The sequence below is a fragment of the Hyperolius riggenbachi genome, chromosome 4 (genome assembly GCF_040937935.1).
Source record: "Hyperolius riggenbachi isolate aHypRig1 chromosome 4, aHypRig1.pri, whole genome shotgun sequence".
Lineage (NCBI taxonomy): Eukaryota > Metazoa > Chordata > Amphibia > Anura > Hyperoliidae > Hyperolius > Hyperolius riggenbachi.
Window position 1 is genome coordinate 109,821,103 of NC_090649.1, and position 25,875 is coordinate 109,846,977.

The 25,875-nt window shown below is 42.1% G+C and overlaps 1 protein-coding gene across 8 annotated transcripts in view; it reads right to left on the bottom strand.

The window, feature by feature from the left end:
* Positions 1 to 25,875, bottom strand: part of STAG1 (STAG1 cohesin complex component) — a 275,465-nt gene that overhangs the window by 43,639 nt on the left and 205,951 nt on the right. For all 8 annotated transcript variants that reach the window (XM_068280396.1, XM_068280394.1, XM_068280397.1 and 5 more), the window contains 9 exons: positions 24,512 to 24,716; positions 19,061 to 19,212; positions 13,716 to 13,789; positions 13,465 to 13,588; positions 10,307 to 10,405; positions 5,413 to 5,492; positions 2,814 to 2,921; positions 1,486 to 1,600; positions 1,222 to 1,339 (listed from right to left, as the gene is read on the bottom strand). In XM_068280396.1, the coding sequence (XP_068136497.1) occupies positions 1,222 to 1,339; positions 1,486 to 1,600; positions 2,814 to 2,921; positions 5,413 to 5,492; positions 10,307 to 10,405; positions 13,465 to 13,588; positions 13,716 to 13,789; positions 19,061 to 19,212; positions 24,512 to 24,716 (1,075 nt within the window). The remainder of the gene's footprint in view (positions 1 to 1,221; positions 1,340 to 1,485; positions 1,601 to 2,813; positions 2,922 to 5,412; positions 5,493 to 10,306; positions 10,406 to 13,464; positions 13,589 to 13,715; positions 13,790 to 19,060; positions 19,213 to 24,511; positions 24,717 to 25,875) is intronic.

Here is a 25,875-nt window from a genome sequence, read left to right on the forward strand (position 1 = left end):
GAGTCATTTGCCCCAGAGCACTAGAACCCCTGCCTGCCAGTTGAGGAAACAAAACAGGAATTCAGATGGTGGTGTGACAGCTGAAAATAGGGGAAACTAATTTATATACAGTAAGTGAACTTGCCTGTTGTATTTTCCCCCAGACTGCCTTTAATTCAGGCATATTTGTTAGTTTTCAAGCGTGAATTGTTTCAGGTCTGGCCACAGTATCTATACTGGGCTCAAGTCAGGATATTACTGGGCTAATTAAACACATTTTGCTTGCTTTGTTCCAGCCATTCAGAGGTAGATTTGCTTTTGTGTTCCGGTTCATCGTCTTGCTACAACAACCCAAATACACTTCTTTCAGAAAACTGGTGATCTGTTCATGAGCAGAAGTCCCAGTAGTGAAGAATTAATGTTTTTTTTTTCCAGTAATGGCAAAGTTTTCCAGGTGCCAAGGCAGCAATGCAGCCACAAACTCGTATTGTTTTACTTCTTGCATGATGTTCTTACAGGAATGGCTTCATTATTTGACAACTGGCACATGCTAATACAAATTTATGGGGCTGCAGAGAAAATTGCAGTCACCAGGGAATGCAAGCTCCTCCCACTCAGGGGCCTTACTATCAGTCAACCCCTATATACTAATGACCCCCATTTCTTTAGTAAGACGTAAATAGCTACATAGTTATTTTGGTTGAAAAAAGACATACGTCCATCGAGTTCAACCAGAGAACAAAGTACAACACCAGCCTGCGCCCTCATATATCCCTGTTGATCCAGAGGAAGGCGAAAAAACACTTACAAGGCATGGTCCAATTAGCCCCTAAAGGGAAAAATTCCTTCGTGACTCCAGATGGCAATTAGATAAAATCCCTGGATTAACATCATTAGGCATTACCTAGTAATTGTAGCCATGGATGTCTTTCAACGCAAGGAAAGCATCTAAGCCCCCTTTAAATGCAGGTACATATTGTTTCTCTTTCTAACAAATCAGTTCATGCCATTACTGTCATGTGACCTTAGCCTGGAAACTTGTAGTCTGAAGTTGAACATTGTGGTTCATTATGGAAGTGTTCATTAACTCCAAAATGATTATTATGCATAGGCTGAAGTTTCTTCCTACGACTTGCTGTCAAGCAGCAATGTCAGGTAGGTATAGAGCACAGATTCTATTGCTTCTTTAGAAGTAGGCTTCTTGGTTCTGGCGTAGCTAGGAATCATGAGATCAACACCTACCTTCTTCCCCTTGTACTGGCTCTTCTACTAGCAGCTCTGCCATGCATTCCCAGTCTTTCAGAAGTTCTTGAGAACTTTCCCATAAACTGTCCACCAGATATGCAGCATGTTCATGTAACTATGGGATAGAATAAACATGGAGCTCAGCTACATTTCACAAATGTAAACAGACTGAAAAAATACATAAAATAACTGCAGAGTCAAAACCAGTTGCATGAGCTTTTAATAGGTATGTTCATAATACCATAACTCACACTGACTTACCTCACTCTCCAGAAAGAAAAGCACAAGCATTTTAACAAGATTTCCATTAGGACTGCTCCGACCTCTTCTTTTGGCCAAGGCTTCTTCTGCTTGAGGGTCATGCCTACTAAATAACCTGGAAATAAAAAAAACAGCTCAGATAAAACACCAACATCTCTAACAACAAAAAACAAACAATAGGGCTCCAGAAGTCGGGGAGGGAGAACATATTTTGTATGGCCACCTTAAAGGAAACTATAGACGAGGAAAAAAAAAAAAGTTTTATACATATCCTGGGCTTCCTCCAGCCCCATGCTCATGGATCGCTCCCACGCTGCCGTCCTCCGCTGCCTGCAGCTCCGGTATCGGGCCAATTAACTTCCTCCAGTTGCGGCCAGTCTGCGCAAGAGAAGTGCGTTCTCTACGTATCTCTCTGGCGGCCGCACACACCAGCTTGTGTAGTTACTTTAAAGTGTACCTTAAGTGAAATGCTCCTCTGGATCCTTGAGACTTCCTCTGCAGGCCTGCTGTAGTGCTGTGACCCCCAAAAAGAGCTTGTTAACAGCGTGTTTGATTTTTTTAAGGAAAAAGGAAGGCCAGATGAAAGGGGGGGGGGGGGGGTTCACTACTGCACAGGTGCTAGCTGTCTGTGCAGTAGCACGTACCCAATCAGGCGTGACTATTTCTGCTGGACCGAGAGTGGAACGGTTCTAGAGTGCATGCACAGGGAGGCCACTCTTCAGGGGGCCTAGCGCTGGAACAGGCTAACGTACAAGGATTTAAAGGGACCCGAAGTTACGGGACCCGGTATTGGTAACAGAGAAGGCTGAGGACGGCGGTGTGGGAGCGATTCATGCAGATGGGGCTGGAGGAAGCACCAGGTATGTATAAATCTATTATCTTATTTCATCCCTGAGTCTCTTTAAGGTTGCATTGGTAAAAAATTCAGACAATACCAGATAATTCACATGATCTACAAACAACCATATCATGAGACACCCAACAGCTGACTGTAAATGACCATCTAAGTGTGCAAACCAGAATGCAACAAGTATCTGCTCCAGCAGTCTGTGCTATCTCTGTACAAGCTGTCAGTGTTTTCTGTGTGTGAGTGCAGAGGCCGAGGAATGGTGCAAGTAAATGTAACGGCTTAGGGGCACCATAGATTTTACGTGTCTTCATGTTTATGTTAAGAATAAGATCCAGGTGCAAGTATAGCAGCATGAAAGGATGCTTTGCAATATATTTAGATCCAATTTCTCTGTGACCTGCAGTAACCTTTCTGGCTGAATTATTCTGGAGCTTGGGGGCATCGGCATGTAACATGTTATGGCAATTATCAGACTTACTTCTTGTGCAGGAATTCCCCAGCCGCTACTGCTACAGGTCTGTGTGCGGAGTATACCAAGTGGTAAACATTCTCACAGTCTTCATTAGATAGGGCCTCTTCACTACCACTGCAAAACAACAAAATGCCATTATTAAACAGAGTCAGGATCCAGGTAGAAATACAACACGAAGAAAGTGCTGCTGTACAGTACACTTGTCAAGAGAACACAGAATCCCTCTTGTGTAAACCCCAGTCTGTGTAGCGACTTACATTAGAAAAAAAAAGTGTCACGTGAAAAAAGAAAATACAGTATAATCTCGTTATAGTAAAATTCCTACTAATTTAACATATCATAAATTGTCCTAGAAATTACCCAGCATGCTCTGGTACATTCTCTGCTGCAGAGGACCAACTTTGTCCTCCCTTTGGAGGCACAGTACAAGCACTTGCACATTTGGGGGACTGCAATGTTCAGTATACCTTAGGGCTGTATAGCCAGGCTGGATAAAATTGTTAGTATAGTATCCAGGCTCCTTAAAAATTGCAGCTGTCACTGAATAGAAGCAGCCACTCGCTTCCTGTTAGTGGCTCCGATACCTCCGCGGGCAAGAATTGCAGGAAGTGTCCTGTAAAACTTTCTGCTCACAGTTAAGCCAATCGTTCAAAATGCAGCCAATCATAAGTCACTCACATCTGTAATGCAAGTGGCTCTGATACCTCCGCAGGCAGGACTTAGCACTCCCTTCACCACTCTACTTTGTTTGGCAGCCAGTAGGCCTATAGTGATCGGCACTACAAGTAAAAGTATCCTGTACTGCGTTCCACACGCTACCAGGAGCGCCATCGCTAACAAGGGAAGAGATACCTGGGAGTGCGTACATTCCCGTGGGAGGACTATCACTATACTTTTATTGATGATTGCAATGTGTAAGTGGTAACCCTGCATCCTGTTTTGTTTATCTCCACATTATTCCCCATTTTCCCCTGGCTGCTAATTTGTACTGTATGTCCAGCGCCGGTGCCATTCTCCTTGTTTTACAAATGTTATCAGGCAACTCACAGCCTGAAGAGAGCAGCAGACTGTAGGTTTCACACTGACATACGACGCAGTTTTATTATATCATATATTATATCATATATCTATAGAAGTTGTTGCTCCCATAGACTGATAATCGAGATTAGAAGGAAGTCTAACCAACATGCAAGCAACAGAAGCTTAAAAAGAATTTTACTCATTTAAAAAACCCTGACATTTCCATTTCACTTTACAGCCAGCTATGATTTCCTGCAGTTAACAGGAAGTTCAAAAATCTCTTCCATGCAACCATGATAATAGTAAAATGCTTGGTGTACAAGGAGACCCCAAATTCTGTTTGCACTGTAAATGTAGCTGCATAAACAAAACTTTTTAAACCCACGGGTACTATCATTCTTCAATAGTTTAGTATTTCAAACACTACTGAACAGAGAGATCAGCAGCATTGTCAGGCATCTGGTATTGTTTAAAAGGAAATAACTATGGCAGCCTCCATATGCTTCTCTCCTCGGGTTCCTTGTAATTACTATCCCTTCTACCTGGGTACCACTATGCATTACAACTTTTGAGGACAATACAGGGTCCCTTTAATTTTTAACTTGCCAAAATCTGTAGTCCTTTTTACTGCTGAGATGAGCGGATCTGATGTCCTATTTACTGTTGAGACTGCGTCTGCTCAAATGCAGCCGTGCTGCTCAGTAAACTGGAGCCATCGTGCACAAGCAACTGTCCTAATGCGCAGTCTTGTCTGTGCTCACTGGTGCATCCCAGCCAGGCTTGTGCATGAAGTGGAGCGTAATTGCGATGTGTAGGAGGGTCTTGGGCAGCAGCGGAGGTCCGTAGGATGGCTCAGGAAGCTTTCCACTCTTTAGGTAAGTATTTGACATGAGGTTCACCTCAGATTCTCTTTAAGACCTGGACAGTAAATTAATCTATTTGGAAGGTTACTAGCCAAATCTTTGGAGTGTCCAAGACTGTATTAATAAACTAAAAATATTAAATCAGAACCTTTAAAAATCTAATGGTAAATACCTACAAACTCACCACAAAAACATCTCTTCAAAGAAAAAAAAAAAAAAAAGGAGCCCTGCCAGAACAGCTTACAGTCTACAGGAATAAACCGTAAAACCTAAAAAAGAAAGAGAAACAGTCTGCTGTGTACTGACAGAGAGAACAGTATTCAATTACTGAAGGAGAAAGAAGTGGTAGATGACTGAAATGAGAACATTAGGCTGGAAGATATGCTTGTCTGATCAGCTGGATTTTATGGCTCTGTTTGAAGGATGGTTGCGTGCTGAATGTCATGAGGAAGAGCTTCAGAGGAGAGAGACTGCAGAGAAACATCTTCAGGGAAAGAGCAGAAAGCAGGAGAGAAGGCTGTGTGCTGAATAAAACCATTACCATTATGTAACTGCTGCAAGCACATGCCAAAATCCCACTGAAACCTGTTCGGATGAGCAGACGAGTGCTTCTGTATGGATGTGCACTCATGCTTGTACCTAATGGCCCTTCTACACCCACATACTACATAAACCTCTGAGATTACTGATAACAAGAGCTGGGAAGAGGCAGCAAAACTTACTGGAGTATCAATGTCACCAGGCGAATTGCTTCAACAGCTACATCGTACTCCTTATCCAAGGTCATGGAAACTATCCGATCCTGAAAAGAAAGTGTCAAATCAGTCACTCAGTCTCCAGAGTAAAGAGCAGTATTGGGGATTTTATTCTATTTGTGACAGGCAGGAACAGACTTAAAATACAAGTCTAAAAGTTTAGGTTTAAAATAATTAGCAGGGAAAATCGGGTTTCTTTTGTGTGCCCAAAATAGAGGGAGTCAGCACACTTCCTTTGGTTTTAAACTTGACAGAAGTGAAGGAATCTCTCAAACTGAGATACTGAAAGCAACACACATTCAAAATGTTTTACCTTTACTATACAAATATTTTAACAGTTGACAGTGTTTGACTGTATCAATTTAATTGAGAATGCTGCAATAAAAATTTCAGAGATCTTCTACGCACTAGTGGTGGGCTCACGAGTCCCCAAGGACTCGAATTTGTGACTCAAATGAGGCTTAATTGCCTCAGCTGTGTGGCTGGGAGAGAGGGGGTTATTTACCCATAAGTCTGTCAAGACTTCCTGCGTTCCAAATGTCTTGCACGCGTCCTTCAAGCCGGAAAGGAAGAAGTGCACGGTAGTGAGTCTTGCAACGCGTCCAATAAGACATGTGCAAGACGTTTGGAACGCAGGAAGTCCGACAGACTTATGGGCAACTAACCCCCTTCTCCCCCTGCCGGACAGCTGAGGCAATTAAGCCTCATTTAACGCACAAATTTGAGTCCTTAGGGACTCATGAGCCCATGCCTGCTGGGTAGATTTTCCAAAAAAGAAGGGAGAGAAAACCTAAGCTTCTGAGGCAGATTTAAACACAAAACTGAAGTCCAATCATAAAAGCACTAGCAGAAAAAAATACAGGGAGGTCTCAAAATCCAAGCGGGACACAAAGAACAATTAAATGAAAATTTAAAAAAAAAAAAAAACGGAAGTCACTGCTGCCGCCGCCATCACCCTTTGACTCCACCCAGGGTTGTGGAATCGGCGTCGAAGCAATTTTGGAGTACCTGGAGTCAGAGGTTTCATAAACTGAGGAGACTGAGTCGGATGATTTTTGTACCAACTCCGCAGCCCTGGTAATTATTAGACTAAGGAGTCGGAGAAATTTTGGATACCTGGGGCAAAATGCAAATCACCTTTTCTCCAAGTTGATATTGTCACACCTTAACAATAAAATGCCTTTTAAACACCCAGCAAGCCTATTAGTTTTTCTACTACCTTTAGAACGGATTTCAATTGTGAAATGCTGAAAAGTTATTTTAAAGAGAAGATGAAAAATTATCACCTAGGAGAAAACTCAGGAGAAAAAGTGAACTGCATATGGGCCCTGGAGCCGGTGGTTTCATAAACGGAGGATTTTTGTACCCACTCCACAGCCCTGCTTTCACCATCAGCTACAGGTTTGCTATTCAACGTTCAAAAGTCCAACCAGTACTGTACGTTTCATAAAATCAGTCTTCTTTATATACAGTAGAATCCCTTTATAGTAAAGTCCAATAGACCTGGGCTAGTGGTTTAGTAAATCAGAAGTTTACTATATCAGGATTTGTCATTCATTGTATATGAATATACAGGCGCACAGTCAAGACCTGGGGATCGAGTTTACGGTACCTTCATGTGTACTAATACACTAAATGTGGCAAAAGATGATTCAAGTCCGTGGTGAAGTAAATAACTCCATTCCATGCATGTTCACCATATATAAACAAACTATGGACTCTTGCCCTGAGGCACTGGTGTCTGAAACAGCGGTCTGTTACTGCAATGCATGCACTTACTAAGTTATAACTTGCTAGGTGTGCTGGCTATGGACCACAGGTTTCTACTGTAATGCCTTGAAAAGAGTCGCTTTAAGGTAAGCACACATGCACATCAACTATTGCCTGTAAGGATCTCACCACCACAGTCATTACATTAACCGCTCCAGTCATAATGGCGCTGTGTCTATGGAAATCGGGATGGCGACGCAGCAGCACAAGATGGAGCGGCCTCCAGCAGGCAAGTCAATAATAAAGTGAAGATTATTATTGATCAGGGGCTTAAGCGTCACTAAACCGATATTTCATGACGTTACTGAACATCATATAATCCAACCAAATCTGGTAATTATTGTGAGAACATGTAGCTCAACCTGCCAACAAATAAAACAAGTATTCCTCTCTCAACTAGGGACTGGCACAGGTGCTGGTGTAGTATTTTGTGAAGTCTGCAACCATAATATATACCACTAGAGGGCATTAAAGTCCATAACGTTGAAAAAATACTACATCTCCTGGTTGGAACCTTTAAGGTGGCCATACACTGGTCGATTTGCCATTAGATCGACCAGCTGACAGATCCCTATCTGATCGAATCTGATCAGATAGGGATCGTATGGCTGCCTTTACTGCAAACAGATTGTGAATCGATTTCAGCCTGAAACCGATCACAATCTGTTCAGCTGCTCCTGCCGCCTGTCCCCCCCCCGTATACATTACCTGAGGCTGGCTCCCGGGCGTCTTCTCTGCACTGCACCGCACCGCTGTTCTTGCTCCATCCCGGCGCTTCCTGTGTTACTCCGTTACCAGGAAGTTCAAATAGAGCGCCCTCTATTTCAACTTCCTGGTCACCGGAGTGACACAGGAAGTATAAGCGTACACTGGGACATGCGGAAATGCGGTGCAGCGAGGAGAAGAGGACCCCGGAGCCAGCTTCAGGTAATGTATACATGCTCGGATCGGGCCCGAATCGTACGCCGCAAGCGACGCGCTCCTACCGGCGGGCGATCGAGGGTAATTTCCCGCACGGCGCGATCGACGGACCGATCCGATTTCGGGAGGGAATCGGATCGGCGGGTGCGTTTAGCGCAAGCGATTGGCAGCAGATCCGATCCCAGGATCGGATCTGCTGTCGAAACGGCCGTGAATCGAGCCAGTGTATGGCCTGCTTTAGACTTCAATAGCCAGCAGCAATATTTTCTAAGCCTCTCTACTACATAGAAGCTTGGGATAGTGCGGTCCAGCACTAAAATGAGCATCAGGCCTCGTGCACACTAAGGACATTTCTGTGTGCTTTTCACAGTGCATTGCCCTGTGCGTTCTGCAAGATATTGATTTTCCCATGTAATTAAATGTACCTGGTTCACATCTATGCGCTGCGCAGTGTTACAAAAACGTAGTGTTGCATGCATTTCTGTGTGTTGAGCTGTAAAGCGCACATCAATGCAAGTGAATGGGTGCACTTTTTTAGCGCATAGAAGCACATACAATTGCATAGAAACGCATGCGTTTACCCCTAAAAAAAAATTACATTTATATATGAAAACAATGCTTTATTGACAACTGCTACAATAAGCAAAACATATTTAAAAAAGTGCACCACAATGCACAGAAACGTGCACTACAGCACACACTTTTTATCATGTGCTTTTACATGTTTCTCAGCACACCTAATGTGAACGAGGATTCATATAGCTTTTTCACCTGTTTTCCTCTGATTTCACCTTTTCTGTTACACTTTTAAGCTTCCAAAGAGCAAAAATATAATTTAATGAAGTTTAGAAAAGGAATATTGAAGCAAAGTTAATCAGGGACAACGTAGAGTGATTATTTTGCTTGTAAATGTGCTGAAAAGTTCTTTTTATCAATTAGGTGATGAAGTCATTTATGAGAAGTTTTGTGAATAGAGCCCAATGTACAAAAAAGAACAAATGGAAAACAAAAGTACAAAATATTCACAATAAGATTTCTTTAGCCATGAATGCGTTGGAGATGCAGCCGATCTCTACAATAACTCCATGTATGAAATACCATGTATGGCTCAACCACAAGTGACCCAAACTGTCAGAAATTCTCTGCCCGTTCTCAGAAGTCACTATGCCACCTGAGCTTATCTGAAGTTTTTACACAGAGGACTGCCACTGCTACAAACAGGTCAACAGAAGTCCTTAGTGGCAAATATGAGCCAGCAACCAGATTCCTGGTTAATTGCAGCATGTATGGATTTGGTTCTCCAAATTAGAGATTAAAGGACAACTGAAGTGAGATGTATATGGAGGCTGCCATTGTAATTTCCTTTTAAGCAACACCAGTTACCTGGCTGCCCCTGCCGATCCTCTGCCTCATACTTTTAGCCATAGCCCCTGAACAAGCATGCAGAAGATCCGGAGTTTGACATTCTCAGATCTGACAAGATTAGCTGCATGCTTGTTTCTATTTCTTTTCTTTTTTAGCTGGCAGTCATCCTGATCCTGCGTCTCAGCCATAGACCCTAAACAAATATGCAGCAGATCAGGTACTCTGACTAGCTCTTTACTGGTTTAGCCATATGCTTGTTCCAGGGTTTTGACTCAGGCACTAATTATACCAGAAGATCAACAGGGCCACCAGACAACTGGCATGGTTTACAAGGAAATAAATATGGCAGCCTCCATACCCCTCTCAACAAGTTAAAAAAGGGTGTTTTAGGTTTTTTTTTTCTGCATGAACAGTTTATGGCAAATCGCCTTTTACCTCTTTAACTGAGTGTTAGTAACGATTTTGTGAAAAGTGGGTGGCCAGATCCCATCATAAATCTTATCACTATACTACCCCCATCTTATGTGGGCACCAGATTTGGTCAATCAATCACCTTGTCTGTAATTCTAGGACAAAGGTGCTTATAAGGAGCTAAAAAGGTGCCATTGCAACATCAATCCCCCCTCCCCCATATTACATGCTATGTGGACTGAGGAGAGCCCCACACCTATTAGTTTTTGTCTCCTGGCCACCCAACCTTTGTGATGAAATACAATTCAATATGGCTGAAGTAGCACCTGGCCCAGCTAAAGTGGCTCCAGGGTAAGTTTTTTGATACCGTCCTGCTGGCGAGCGGAGGACATACCTTGAACCTGTTGGTGAACAGCTCCAGCTTGGGAAACAGTTCCCTGTTGGTGTACAGACTCTGAAGAGCTTTCAGGCACTTGAGTCTAACTTCTCCTTGCTACAAATGAAAAAGAGAGAATACATGTTAGGCAGTGTTTAGTAGACCTGGTATATAAATAATACATGATCAATGAGACATTAATCATTCTGGCTTGCCTTGAAAAATAATGCAAATCATATGCATCTTGAAACTGGGCCAATGAGATTACTGTCCTTTTCAGTTTTGGTAGGCCCAATTCCAAACCGCACAGTAGAAAGACAGGATTATTTGCATCTCATTGACCATTTTTGTGTTCAGCAACAAAGCAGAAAAAAATAATCTTGTCCTTTCAACTAGGTCTTAATGTCTGAGCCACATAAACATCTGCAGCAATCTACTTCATCAGCCAGCAAAAAGGAAGTGATACAAATGGTTATTGCATTCCAGTGGAGAAGGGGCTTGGAGTCATCATACCAGTAGGCAAATGTGAAGAGTGTTTAGAAACTCTAGCACATGTGCTTCTTTATAGTTAACAACAAAATTGTGGGTACCATCTGAGGAAGCCCTGATTGGTTGGCAAAACTAATCATGGAGGCAAACGTGTGACACACCCCCTGATGGTCGTATCCAGGAAGCACAAACCACGGCAAGCAGAAAGTCATACAACAATCTGGCAGCAAGTGCTCCTCTGTTGGTTCACTGAATTCCTTATAGGCCAAGCAAGTTACCAATAACAAGCACTCATAAAACTACTTTTTTTCCAACTTTGTTCAATTTACTCCCAACAGAGTAACAAATGTACAAGTTGTGACATAGCACCACGATGATTGAAAGTTCAATAGGTAAAACCCATCTTGATATAATCATCCAATCATAAAGATATGGCAATGACAACTGCATATAGTGAGCAGTAACACAACACAAGAAGAAAGGCACCACGGGCCAATGCAATTCACCTTTTCTCCTAGGAGATCATTTCTCATATTCTTTCTAAAATAACTTTTCAGTACTTTGCAATTCAAAAAGTGCCAAAAAGTAGTTGACAAAAGTACTATAAAAATATTTTAAGTATTTTCTTGATTGTAAGTGGTTTTAAAGAGACTCTGAAGCGAGAATAAATCTCGCTTCAGAGCTCATAGTTAGCAGGGGCATGTGTGCCCCTGCTAAACCGCCGCTATCGCGCTGCTAAACAGGGGTCCCTTCACCCCCAAACCCACCCCTGCAAAACTTGGTCGTAGACTAAGGCCTCGTTTCCATTTATGCGCTTCTGTCCGCTTCTGTCTGCTTTTCAGCAACATGTATCAATCTGTAACATTGATGTGCGGATAAAAAGCGGACAGAAGCGGATAGAAGCGCACTAAGTGGAAACAAGGCCTTAGTCGTAACATTTTCTCTTCCTGGAGGCAGGGCTAACGGCTGCAGCCCTGCCTCTAGTTGCGTCTATCAGACGCGCATTGCCTCGTCTCCCCCGCCCCTCTCAGTGAAGGAAGACTGAGAGGGGCGGGGGAGAGGCGGAGGTACGAGTCTGATAGACGCGCATGAGGCAGGGCTGCGGTGGTTAGCCCTGCCCCAATGCGGAAGCGCTCCCCGGCTGCACGGAGGGGATTTGGAGGTGAAGAGACCCCCCGTTAAGCTGCGGGATAGCGGCGTTTTAACAGGGGCACACATGCCCCTGCTATCTATGAGGTCTGAAGCGAGATTTATTCTCGCTTCAGACTCTCTTTAAGGGCACTTTATTCACAAGGTGTGAAAATATCACCTTGGAGAAAACTCAGGAGAAAAAATGAATTGCATATGGGCCCATGTCACATCTCTTACAATAGCTTAACAGTTGCAATAAGTGACAGATCTTATCAAGCCATACAGTGCATCACATACTGTCTGTGCTATAGGCTGCAATCCTTTTGCACAGATTAAGCCTATGCCTTCCTTCTGTTAGTCTGAACAGTGGAAATTATGCAATCCAGGTATAATCAGCCACATAACCTGAAATGACAGCCTGTGTACGCCACTCCTGTAAGGTTCACTTTAAAGGACAACTGAAGTGAGAAGAATACAGAGGCTGCCATATTTATTTACTTTTAAACAATACCAGTTCCCCGGGAGCCCTGCTGATCTCTTGCTTCATTAGTGTTTGAAAAACACCAGAAACAAGCATGCAGCTAATCTTCAGATCTGACAATGTCAGAAACATCCGATTTGCAGCATGCTTGTTCAGGGTCTATAGCTAAAAAAGTATTAGAGGCAGAAGATCAGCAGGATAGCCATGCAAGTGGTATTGATTAAACGGGAATGCATATGGCAGCCTCCATACCCATCTCGCTTCAGCTGTCCTTTAACTGAAAACTCTTTACATCACAGTACAGCTATAAAATAGAAAGGATATGCTTATAAAGATGTAATAGCATGGAAAAGGGGTATGAAGAACCCAAAAGCTCCAATAAACTGTTGTAATAGTAAATATAGTAAACAACTGATTTCTTTTAGTATTTTACAACAATGAAAGCTGTAAAAGCCCCAGTGAAATATGCATTTTCTCTCATGGTCCCTACACACACTCTGCAGCCAAACCATACACTGTAATATAAAAGTAGGACCTGTGTACACATGCTAGTGAAACAGACCACAAAACACACTTAAAGGACCACGATCCTGAAAAAAGTAGGCAGTTAAAATCTGACAGAACCAACAGGTTTTGAGCCAGTCCATCGCCTCATGGGGGATTCTTGGGGTTTTCTTTGTTTTCAACAGCATTTCCTAAACAGTAGTTGCAAGTCTAACTGACAAAATAGTGTGCAAGTGATTAGGGAGGCTGGCTGGTATCTTACTATTTTGGCAGATAAACTGCTGTTCAGGAAATGCTGTTGAAATCAAAGAAAACCCTGAGAATCCCCTCATGAGGAGATGGATTAGCCCAAAACCTGTAGTTTGTTAGCTTTTAACTGCCTACTTTTTTGTGATACTGGTTCTTTAATGCACATGGTGCTAAAATCATCTACAGCTTTCCAAATGCAGCAAAATAGAACATGCTGTCCTAGAAAACTGCAACGCAATGAAACCTGAACTGATCTGCCTGTGTGCACAAACCGAATTTGCCGGTTATAACTGCTCATTTTACTTTCCCATCCCAAACTCACCCGGTCGTGGAGCGTCCAGCCCACATACTTTAGATAGCTGTCATTGAGGAAAGCATCACTGTACATTTTCATCCAGACTCCTATTTCCTCAATGCAGATGGCCCGGATTTCAGCAATGGCATCTCTGTAGAGAGATTAAGCAGAGTGCACACAGTATAATAACAAGCAGTTATTAGTCACAGCAATAAAATCATATAGTTTATAACAAGATACCCGGTATCTACGGTCCAACACATTTAAAATGAAATTACCTGTATCTATGAACAAAGATACCCTTGAAAATGGAGTTCATCATGTTCTCTATTTCATCCTGGTTTTCTTGAAGCTGTTGGAGAAAAGTCATATCACGCATGAATAATCCTCAAGTGACCCAATGTAAGTGCTGGGACCTTATCTGTAAAGGGCTTCAACTGGGACACATCTTAAATTTAAACTAGGAAACCTTCCAACCCGCGGAGTAATGGAAAAAGCCAGCATGACAACTAGAAACTGAAAAGCTGCTTTAAAGTGTTCATGTAGCAAAGAAAAAACTGCCCCTAAGAAGTACTCACCTTGGGAGGAGGAAGCATCTGGATCCTAAAGAGGCGTCCTTTATCCTCCTTTGCAGCCATTTCAGTGCTGGCATCCCCTGAAAGCGCTTGCGCAGGGGGACCAGCAGTCTCGCTTGGCATTCTTTGGAAATAGCCAGGCTGAATCGGGTCCACGCTATGCAGGCAGCAGCATGGACCCGATTGGGCTCGGCCATTTGCATCGGAGCCAGAGTGGGACAGTGCGCAGGGAGGCCACTCTGAGGATTCCAATGCTGGAACAGGCTGGCTGAGAAGGATGAGGGAAGCCTCTTCAGAATCCATAGGCTTCTCCCTCCAGAGGCAAGTATCTAAACAAAGCCTTTGCAAACCCCATAGGTTTACGTTAAGTGATGATTGAACCAGTGATGAAAAAATTCACAAAAGCATAAGCACTGTCCCCTTTAAGGTGGCCACACACACGATACAATAAAATGATCAGATTTTACGGCAATTCGATAAAACCGATCGTATCTCCGGAAAAAAATTGAAAGCTTTTTTCATTCGACTGCAAAATCCGATCGGATTTCCTGTTTCCTTCGATTTTTATCGATCCAGAATGCCAGATATTTTTCTTCAATCTTTTTAAAGATTGTATGGTGTGTGTGTTGGATTGTCAATTTATCAATATACACACCCTAGCAATTTTCTCAGTTTCCAATCATTTTTATCATAATTGGGGAAAAATTAAACATAGGTGTGTGGTACATTGCTCATATTTTTGAAATGTTACAATCAGTCAGAAAAATTTATTGCAATTTTTAAATTGTATGGTGTGTGGTCACATTTATTCTGAACCCATAATGATGTTAAAAAGACTTCCGATTTGACAAATAATAAACATATTTTACTCACCTGGGGCTTCTTCTAGCCCCTAGCAGTCTCAGTCCCTCCGCGTTGTCCCGCTGGCAAAGATTGCGACCCTGCTGGCGGGTCGGGTCTTCTGCATCTGCCCTTGACAACCACTGCGCAGGCCACAATGGATGGCGTGGACACGCGGGCATTCGTGCGCAAGCGCAGAATAGCCGATCCGCCAGCAGGGTTGCGATCTTTAGCGGCAGCAAGGGCAAAAAAAAAGATGTCAAAGATGTTATACATTGCCTATTCCACTGCTTGCTAGCCACGTATGATGCCTGGCCTAGCCTGGGTGCCTCACATGCACATTTTCTGCAGGTAGAGGGATCCCTGGCCATAGCCTAGGCTAGGATGTAAGCATTACTGGCAGTATGAGAAATAAGTGCAGCAGACATACTATTTTTTCGGGTTAAGTATGGAGAGGGGACTTGCGCTTTTACATCAGAGAGTAGAAGATCACTTTAAGCACAGCCTATAAAACAAATGAGTGCCACCTGCTGACAGTGAACTAAAGTAAAGGTCCGTACACACGCCGGACTGGAGGCAACGACGGGTCCGTCGTCACCTCCCGCTGGGTGGGCGTTTCAGCGATAGTCCGGCGTGTTTACAGTCTGTCTGATGACTGATACGGCTGTTTCTCAGCGATCCGCCCGGCTGATCGCTCAGAAACAGCCGTATCAGTCCGCCGACAGACTGTACACGCCGGACTGTCGCTGGAACGCCCATCCAGCGGGAGGTGACGACGGACCCGTCGTTGCCTCCAGTCCAGCGTGTGTACGGACCTTTAGTGGAAGTGTCTGAACACCTGTTGAACATTCTTGTCCCACGCAAACAATGGCCAAAATTCCCCAAGCTTATCTCTTCTGTCTTCAAGAACGACTTCGAGCCATTTTTCCTGTCTCACCTTGGTGATAAATAATTCACTAAGGAATTTACCTCATGTAACCCTACAGTTAAAAGGACTGAATGCTTAAAGTGGTCTGAAACTCTGACATAACATTCAATAAAAATGTGTTTTCCTACTATGACTCATACAGTTATCATATTTGCTTTTGTACACACGTAATATTGTTTGTGTACAAATATCAAGTTTCCAAAGTATAGTTTTTCTTACCCCGAAAGCTGCCTTTGCATTTTATTATTTTTCTATTATAACTGCTTTGTATTATATATTAAAAACTTCTAATGAGCTATTCTGAACAGTGTGTGCCTAAAGCAGAGACAGTTTCTCAGAGAGTTTTTGTTTACATTCCAATGTTGATACATTTGCGTTTAACAAGTAAAAAAGATACTGTTATCTCCAGTTTGGAAGCAAATTTGAAGCTGAATAGCAGGAGAAAGTGCTTTGTTTAACTATTTCAGTGATGTTCTTCCAGAATATTTTTCTGGGATAGTAGCTTTCAAGCTGTGATGAATCTTTTAGAGCGAAGCAGAAATTCTGGCTTTCAGACTACTTTAATTTATTGATTGAAGCCTTAACTTTAGGCTAGAATATTGTGAGTGTTATTAGAGACTGCAGCTTAAGATAGATAATTCTGAGCTCAATCTGCTTAATTTTCTAGCATGTCATACAGAAGGAGACACTGTACACAGAGCAAGATACACGGGCACACATAGAGGGAGATAGAAACATCATGTGTACACACACACCCCCATCTATGGCTCACACTTCTTGGTAGGCATGAGCTCCGCAGTTTGGATTCTGAATAGTGAATGAGAAAAAAAAAAGCCGTGTGGGCATGGCAGGGAGATGGTTAACTCACTCTTGTTGCCACCTATAGCCAACGTGCTCCATGTCACATTTCATATCTCCAATACTACCCGCTTTGAAACACTATTGGAGTGATGCTTTACATGACTGAATCCGTTGTGGAACGCACCGGATAGGCAGCACTAAGCGTGAGTTAAATACTCCCACAAGGGGCGGGGCCTGTATGCACTTGTCCTACCTGTAGCATGAGGCTGACAGGCCATCTGGAGAAAAGGGAGTCACGGACGTTAATCCACTGCGCTGTGTCAATCATATGCACAACGGGATATTTCCATGCTAATGGCTGCAGTCACTCTAAGACTGCTGAGACACTGAGTGCAATGAATATGGGAGCGGTCCGCTACATAAAGTTGTATTTAAGATGGGAACAGGATTAGCCTTCTAGTTTGCTGCTGTGTGCAGTTTGAATCAAAAGTCTGTAAACGTGTATGTTTGACCCGCGGTGCTGGCCCGCCTGGTTCAATTATGGATCATTTGATCTTTTATATGTCTATTTAAGACATTGCTATTTTTAATATTCGTTTTCTTGAGCGCAGGAACTTGCTGATGTTTTTTATTTATTATGTTTGAAGTGGGAATGGAGAAATCCCTCGCAGTTCCTAGCTGCCAGTGAACTGTTTTCCTGTGAGCGCTGTGACCACATAGGATTTGATTAGGATTGGGGAATGCTTGAAATTGACAGTCCATGAACTGTAATAACTTTGAAATTTAAATATATAAACAGACCTGGGTAAGTATTTTAATTAAAGGCATAAGAAGGTGTTTGAAAAAGCAATCATACACCACTATGAGGTACTCCTATTATTTATCTTCATCAAGGGGTACTTGACATGTTATCCACAGTGAGATACTCGACAAACACCACTTTTTTCATAAACCTCTTCATGCTGATATGATGCTGAGATACACAAATTTAAAATTAAAATTTTTTATAAGGAAACCTTTGTGATGTCAGCACTGATTTTACCTGTAAGCGACTAGGTACTTGAATGTTCTGTTTGGTCTGTGGGTCATTATTATTTATTAAGCCACTGGCTCAGAAAAGGCATACAGTGACAAAATCCCCCCAGCAAAAATAACAAATGTCAGCAAAATAGCCCAAGTCAGCGCTGGGCAGTAGATGACAAAGCACATGGAAGAAAACCATTTTCCCAGGAATACGTAAGTGAAACATGTGAATATTAAACTGGCTGGGACACATCAGAATTAATAAAGACCAGCACAGAAATTGGTAATTTCTATCCACAAACAAAATGTGCTGAAATCCTAATAAGTTTGACAAATTCAGTTGAATGTGGAGAACTACATCTGACAAAGACAAAAATTACAGCAGCTTTAATGCGCTCGGCCACTAGAGGGTGCCATGCCTGCACTGTGCCTCAGCACTTGCAAGACCACAAGACTCCACATTTCCCGACATGCAGACATCTGCTTTCACTGCTTGTTCTTGACCTGTGAACAGTCAGTGTAAGGGCCGGCAGCTCATTTTGCAGTGGTAAGCGCTATTCTGCTATCGTTTGCTATGGACGCAATTGAACCTAGGGGAACACACCGTAACTGTGAACGCCGCCAACTTCAAAGACTGCGTGTAGCATTCAGGAAAACTTTATAGACTGGGGAGCTGTGAGATGAAACCCCCCCCCCCCCCCATTCATCTCAATGATGGCGCAAACCACAATGCGGTGGCTCTCTAAGTGCCGTGGACGGACACTGGCAGCCATCCGTCTTAAAGAGAACCCGAGGTGGGTTTGACGAATATTATCTGCATACAGAGGCTGGATCTGCCTATACAGCCCAGCCTCTGTTGCTATCCCAAACCCCCCTAAGGTCCCCCTGCACTCTGCAATCCCTCCATAAATCACAGCCACGCTGCTGACAAACAGCTTGTCAGAGCTGGCTGTGTTTATCTCTATAGTGTCAGTCTGCTGCTCTCCCCGCCTACTGCAGAACTCCAGTCCCCGCCTGTATCCCTTTCCTCCCTGCTGATTGGAGGGAAGGGACGGGGGCAGGGGCCGGAGCTATGCAGGAGGCGGGGGAGCAGCTGAGACTGACACTACAGATGTAAACACAGCCTCACAGCACGGCTGTGATTTATGAGGGATTGCAGAGTGCAGGGGGATCTTAGTGGGGTTTGGGATAGCAACAGAGGCTGGGCTGTATAGGCAGATCCAGCCTCTGTATGCAGATAACATTCTTTAAACACACTTCGGGTTCTCTTTAACCGGCCCCAGTAGTAGGTCAATATAAAGAGCAAACTGCATGCAGCCTCCACTGACAAACCAGTGTGCCCTGCTAGAACAGAAAGAAGGGGGGTGGGGCCCGTAAGAATTGATGTAAGTGTTAAATACCCTGTAAAAGTCCATAAACATAACCCAACCTCCACAAAACTACAATAATATCTCACCTCTTTCCGTTTTTGCAGCAGCAGCTCAAGCCTCTCATTGGCTCTCTTGCCAATCATCTTGTTGCGCTCTGCCTCATACTGCCGCTGAGTGTTGTCCTGGTGAATACTCAAATTAAGGGCAACGTTTACCAGCGCCGTCATCAGCTTCATAGCTGCAAACACACAGATGGGGAAAAGTTTACTTTCTGCTAAGTTTATGGACAGTTTCCAAAATTATAGTCACAGCTTCCCTGTTCCGTGCACAAAATAAATAATGAATATTTCACATAAATAATAAACGGCTTTTTAAAACACCAAAATAGTTTTCAAGTGACCTGAGATGTGCTTTCGAAAACTAGTCCGTACAGCCACTTGCGGCATTTCCTCATTGTGTACCTCATAGACGCACTCTGCAGAATGTGGCCTCTCTGTTCCCCTTTAATTCCCTCTACCTGTTTGGTGCGCTCAGTCACCATGTGAGCAATGACATATCTTATGAGCATGGAGCTGCATTTGAAAGATATCGCAAAACGAAGTTTGACTAGTACATTGGCCAAGACAAAGTCTCTACAATCAGATACTCACACACACGTTAAGTTAATGGGAGATATTACTGGAGGACAAAGAACAGCAAGAAAAGTTGCAGCAGGATGCAGGAGTGGTTGTCAGACAGTAGTTGGGTAGAGTGTTGGTGTGGTAATTGTCTTATGCTAGGTACATACAATTCAATTTCCTACCGGTAGTACCTAGTAGAGGTTGTGATGTTTTGTGTTAAGGTGCATACACACATCAGACTATAGTCTTTGGAAAATGAAAGATCACAGACCAATCTTACCACCCTTCCTGTAGTATGAGAGCCATACTCTACACAGTCTTTTCTATGGAGCTGAACTCCCCATCAGAAAAAAAATCTTTGCAAGATGCTGCACACACAGATGCTGTACAGACACAAAAGATCAGTATCTGCAAAAGATCTGTTCCTGCAAATTGCAATGATAGTCTATGAGATCTGCAGATCATCATACACACATGATTTAACTGACATTCATCTGCAGATCAGATCCACCAGGATGGATTTTCAGATCTGCAGATGAATGTCATTTAAATCATGTGTGTATGATGATCTGCAGATCTCAGACTTTCATTGCAATTTGCAGGAATGGATTTTTGGCAGGAACAGATCTTTTGCAGATACTGATCTTTTGTGTCTGTACAACATCTGTGTGTGCAGCATCTTGCAAAGATTTTTTTCTGATGGGGAGTTCAGCTCCATAGAAAAGACTGTAGAGTATGGCTCTCATACTACAGGAAGGGTGGTAAGATTGGTCTGTGATCTTTCATTTTCCAAAGACTATAGTCTGATGTGTGTATGCACCTTTAGCTTGGCATCAAAATTCTGTGTGCCACTCCTCTGTGACTGCTACTCCAGTGAAAGCTTTACATTTGATGCCCTACAGCATTTCCCTCATATAATTTAAGTAGGCCTCAGTGATTTGGACTGAGTTAGTCAAAAAGGCTTGGGGTGCAGACTTGCCCTTTAAGGGGATTTTCTCTTAGAGAGAAAATCTCCAGTTCTGTCAGCAGAACTAGGACATACCAAGAAGCTGTTCTATGGACAAGGCCACAGGTCTCACTGACCTTAACATGTACACCACAAGAACAGTAAACACAGCCATATTTAATCAATATCAAATTCCTTGCAACTAGGCCACGGGGATCATAGAATATTAATTGAGTAGGTGTGTATCAGGACATCACAAGGGATCTGAACCAATCATAGATGGTTCAGATGATGACACAGTTAACTCTTCCCTGGTCAGTATTAAAGGTCATGAGTTGCCAACAAAGGGCACTCTTGCTTTCTATCTGCTGACTGGAACCCTGATTATTTTCCTTTATTTATGTAATCTGATATAATGTATGCTGTACATAGGTAGTCTAGATGGAACGTAGTATAGATATAAGAGGACCTGATTACCTTCAGCCGGAAGGTAATCACGAAGCTGTAACGCACGCAAGAATCTGCTTTGCTAAGATGTAACGAACTGTATCTGTAAATCTGTTTACTGAATAAACAATTTAGAAGCCTAAAGAAGTTCTATCTCCTATAATGCTTGCTGTGAGGAGAGTCGAGTCAAATCACATTCTGTGAGGTGCAACTCTAAGAAGTTGCTGGTGCCGAAGCAAAAAGGTGATTTATAACAGCACACTTCCTGCCACAGTACTGTCCCTCCACTAATACCCCCCACAGCACTGTCCCACATCCACTCTCCCCCCCCATAAAATTGTGCAGCCAACAACCGACTCTACCCACTATGGCACAACACTGCTTCACAGAACCACCACTTAAAAGTCAACTGTAGTGAGACGAATATGGAGGCTGTCATTTTTATTTCCTTTTAAACAATACCAGTAGCCTGACAGACACGCTGATCTATTTGTCTGTAGTAGTGTCTGAATCACACCAGAAACAAGCATGCAGCTAGTCTTTGCCACTAATGGTCTATTAATTATCTGTACTACACATACAATTTAACACATACTTTTTTTTCACTTCAGTGTCACTTATAAAGGAAATAAATATGACAGCCTCCATATTCTTCTCACTTCAGTTGTCCTTTAAGATTACACATTCATACGGCGGGCAGCTTAACAACCTCCAACAGACACCACATTTAGGGATACTTTCGTTGCAAGTAAATTTGGCAACAATCAGGTTTTCTGGGAGAAACCCTAGAGAAGTTAACAAAAAAATCCATGCAGATTGCTTTTTTTTTTTTGTACCTGGATGGAGGTTAAAAGCGTTACAAGTGCAACATTTTTACTACTGTATGAACTGATGTCAATGCTTACACAGCGTTTTATTGAGCAATTTCCAGTTTGCCTGCACTTTAAATGTGAAGTTTGAAAGAAACTACTAGGTCTAATGATGAAAAAGCTGCCATAGCAGAAGTTGAAATAGTTTCCAAAAGCACAATAAAATGAATTAAGCGTTTCATTAAGAATGTGTTCATGTTCATAAAAGGTGGGCGGCTTTTCCTGAACTATAATTAGATATAAAAAAAATAGCTGTGATGGATGGTGGCAGTAATAAACTTGGAGGTGAAATTAAGCAACGCAGACGTAACCACAGCCATTTAAGCCAAGTGAAAAATACATTGCTTGTTATAATTCCAGAGCAAAGTTCTGCAGCTTACCAGTGTGGGGCAGCAGCATGACAATATTCATAGCTGTAATTTGCCCCAGACACAGAGCTGGCCTCTCTGATGCAAGGCGGCAGTGTGGATTGCATTACATGGGAAAGTTTCAATCCCAGAGAAAAGTGATGACTTATTAACAGACCATTAAAGTACTACAGCGTACAAGCAGAAAGTATTCCATGAGAAATCAGTGGGTTTTGCCTGCACGAAAGGAAATTGTAGAAACTCTAATGCTGAAAATAAAGTTGCTACAGTAAAGATTTGTTTACATGTGGAGACTTTAAAAACTTAGGCCTAGTTTATATTCACGCAATTTTTTTTAGTGCTCTAAAGCCCAATCTACACAATACGATTCGATTACGATTCTATTTACGATCCGATTAAATCTGACATGTCTGATCAGGATTCGGTTCAATTCGATTTGCCATTGCAAAACAATAGCAAATCAAATTGAATCGAATCCTGATCGGACATGTCGGATTTAATCGGATCGTAAATAGAATCGTAATCTAATTGTATAAAAAATTGTATCGTGTAGATTGGGCTTTAGGGGGACAAAAATGTGCATGCTAATGAAAGTCAATTTCAGTTACTATTACATGTGATTTGAGTTTTGCTGCAGAAAAAAAAAAAACTGCTGCATTTGTTTGTTTGCCACAATTGTTGCTGTCCAAATCGTGGATAAAGATTCTCAATGGTTCTGCATGTTAAATGTGAAAATTTACACTGAAGGAAGTTGTCATAAATGCTTGCCGCACATGAAAATTCCAATAAAACTCACATTTTTCTTTCCATGTGAAAATTTACAAGCAAATTCTCACACATAAAACGTGAGCTTGTAGTGGAAATGAGGCTTTAACCCAGCTTGCCACAAAAGACCAGATCTCAACAATGGAAGGGAAGCAAGGATGAACAGAGCTGTGACTTTCTGAACACAGCCACTATTTTACATTCAATATTGGCCCTTATTCAATTCACTTTTCCTTCTACATTTTCTCATGGGAGATCATTTTTCTTCTTCTGTTTAAAATAACTTTTCAGCACTCTGCAACTGAAAAAAAAAAAATACTAAAAAGTGGGTGAAAATGTACTATCAAAATATTTTCTTATATGCTGGTAGCTTAAAGAGACACTGAAGCGGAAAAAAATATATGATATTATGATTTGTATGTGTAGTACAGCTAAGAAATAAAACATTAAGATCAGATACATCAGTCTAATTGTTTCCAGTACAGGAAGAGTTGAGAAACTCCAGTTGTTATCTCTATGCAAACAAGCCATTAAGCTCTCCGACTAACTTAGTGGTGGAGAGGGCTGTTATCTGACTTTTATTATCTCAACTGTAATTGAACTGTTTACTTTTCCTCTGCCAGAGGAGATGTCATTACTTCACAGACTGCTCTGAAAGACTCATTTTGAATGCTGAGTGTTGTGTAATCTGCACATATTATAGAATAATGGCAATGTTAGAAAAAACACTATATACCTGAAAATAAAAGTATGAGAATATTTTCTTTGCTGCTAATCTTCTAGTAATTATTCATAGTACACAACCAATTCATTATATCATATTTTTTTTTTCGCTTCAGTGTCTCTTTAAAAGGCACATTATTGATAAGGTGTGAAAATTTCACCTAGCGAAAAACTTCAGAGAAAAGTGAATTGAATAAGGGTCATTGCGCCTTATAAGGGGCAAAGGGTATGAGTCACAAAGCTGTTTCACCTGTTAATTCCACATAGATTTAGCAACACCTTATCTGTGGATGGGGGAATGCTCTACCAAAGTCAGGCTCCACTGCTGAAGGTGCCCATTGGAGATGATCACAGATATGCCCACACATCTAGCGAGTTTGCTGTATGATTGAACATTCAATTTCAACATCATTTTATCAAATTGAGAGGGAATAGAGTGTTCCAGTATGTCCAATCGATGAAAAGTGGCTGATATCATGCCGAATGGACCAGCTTAGTGGCTCAGGATGCAAGATATTGGCCGATCACACAGGAATCGGCTACTATTTATCATTCGATCAACTCTGAATCGTTTTTTTGCATTCAGAGCATGGAGACACATCGGTCAGATTAATTAGTGAAGATTAATCTCATAGGAATAGCTTGTAGTGTATGGGTCACTAGTTATTTAAGTCGATTCCCCAATAAAGTCGACCGCTTTGTCGATTGAATCAGAATTGTTAGACGTATGGCTACCTATAGATGCACAGGTGGGATTTACAGGAGTTATTGTATTCACAGAAGGTATGTAAAGTTTTACCTGCAAGTGTGCTTGTATGTCTGAAAGCTCGAACTTGGGAGTCAGAGAGGCCGGTGAGCAGCGAGATGACCGTATCCATCATGTACTCGTCATAGATGATGCTGTACTGACACTGTCTGATCAGAACACCAATAAACTCACAGAAATTAGAGCGAAATTTCTTCCAGTGGGGGCCAGGCATGGTAAGAGGATAATCACCGCTATCCTGGAGGCAAAACAAAACAAGGCATAGTTAGAAATAAGTTTTAGTAGAATTCAAGCTGTATTCTGCTTCACTTTTAAATACAACGGTCAGTGTTATTTTTTATTGCCATCTGCACCACTACCGAAAGGCTTCTTGATGTTTTTTCCTTTGCTAATATTCCCATAAAAACAAAAGTTTTTCCCCAAATGTAAAACCACCAAAGTCAATGAAAAATTAGGTGTCAACCTCTTTTCAAGTACTGTGAAACTGAGTCAAAAGACCCTCCTCCAGTGCTCCGTGGATACCAGGAACCACCTCATATTACAATCTACTCCGGCATTGCTTTGAGCATTGTCTGAGCTTGTATTCAGGTGGATTTGCAACTAAATAATGAGTTTCCTGCACTGAGTACCAAATTGGTGCCTTTCGGGCATGGCCCAATTTGAAGGGAATTAAAGGGTGTGTTGGTAATTAAACAGCACATGTGCTTACAGAATGTAGATGAGTGTACAATATAGAATATGCACATAAAATGTTCACTTAATCTGTATGTACTTATTTTATTAGTGGGACAAGGAGATTGAATAGTAAAGTAATCCAGCAGTTCAAAAATTCTATTCAGAAAACTCCACTATTCAAGTGCGAACCCATCAAAACACAAACCAGAACACAAACTATCTAAATGAAAGGCCAATATACAGAGGATTAAAAGGAACTGAAAACAAAGTTTCCTTATGTTCCCAGTGTGTTCCAAATAAGACAAAAGGAAAATTGGGCTGGAAACCATCTTTTTTGAAAATACCTCGTTAAGCAGTCTGCTAAATAACAATAACTAGAAACATACAAAATGTATATTTTGAGCACTGCCTCCATCATGTCTTGATTGAGAATAGGGTCTCTATGCAAAATCTCAGTATATCCCTCCTAATTAGACATTCACAGAAGGTGGTGCCACTCATGTAAATAGGTTAAAACGGAACAAATGCTATGAAGGGAGAATCAACTTATGAGTCAACAGCTGATCCAGCAATTTAAAAAATGACTAAAAACGGGCCACACTTTACAGAGCACTCAGTATAATGCCTCCTTCATTAGAATTTTCCCATAATACTGCTATGATGGTCATCCCACTCACTGTGCTCCGCCCAGGATACTATTCCCTTCATAGTGGTTTCATGGT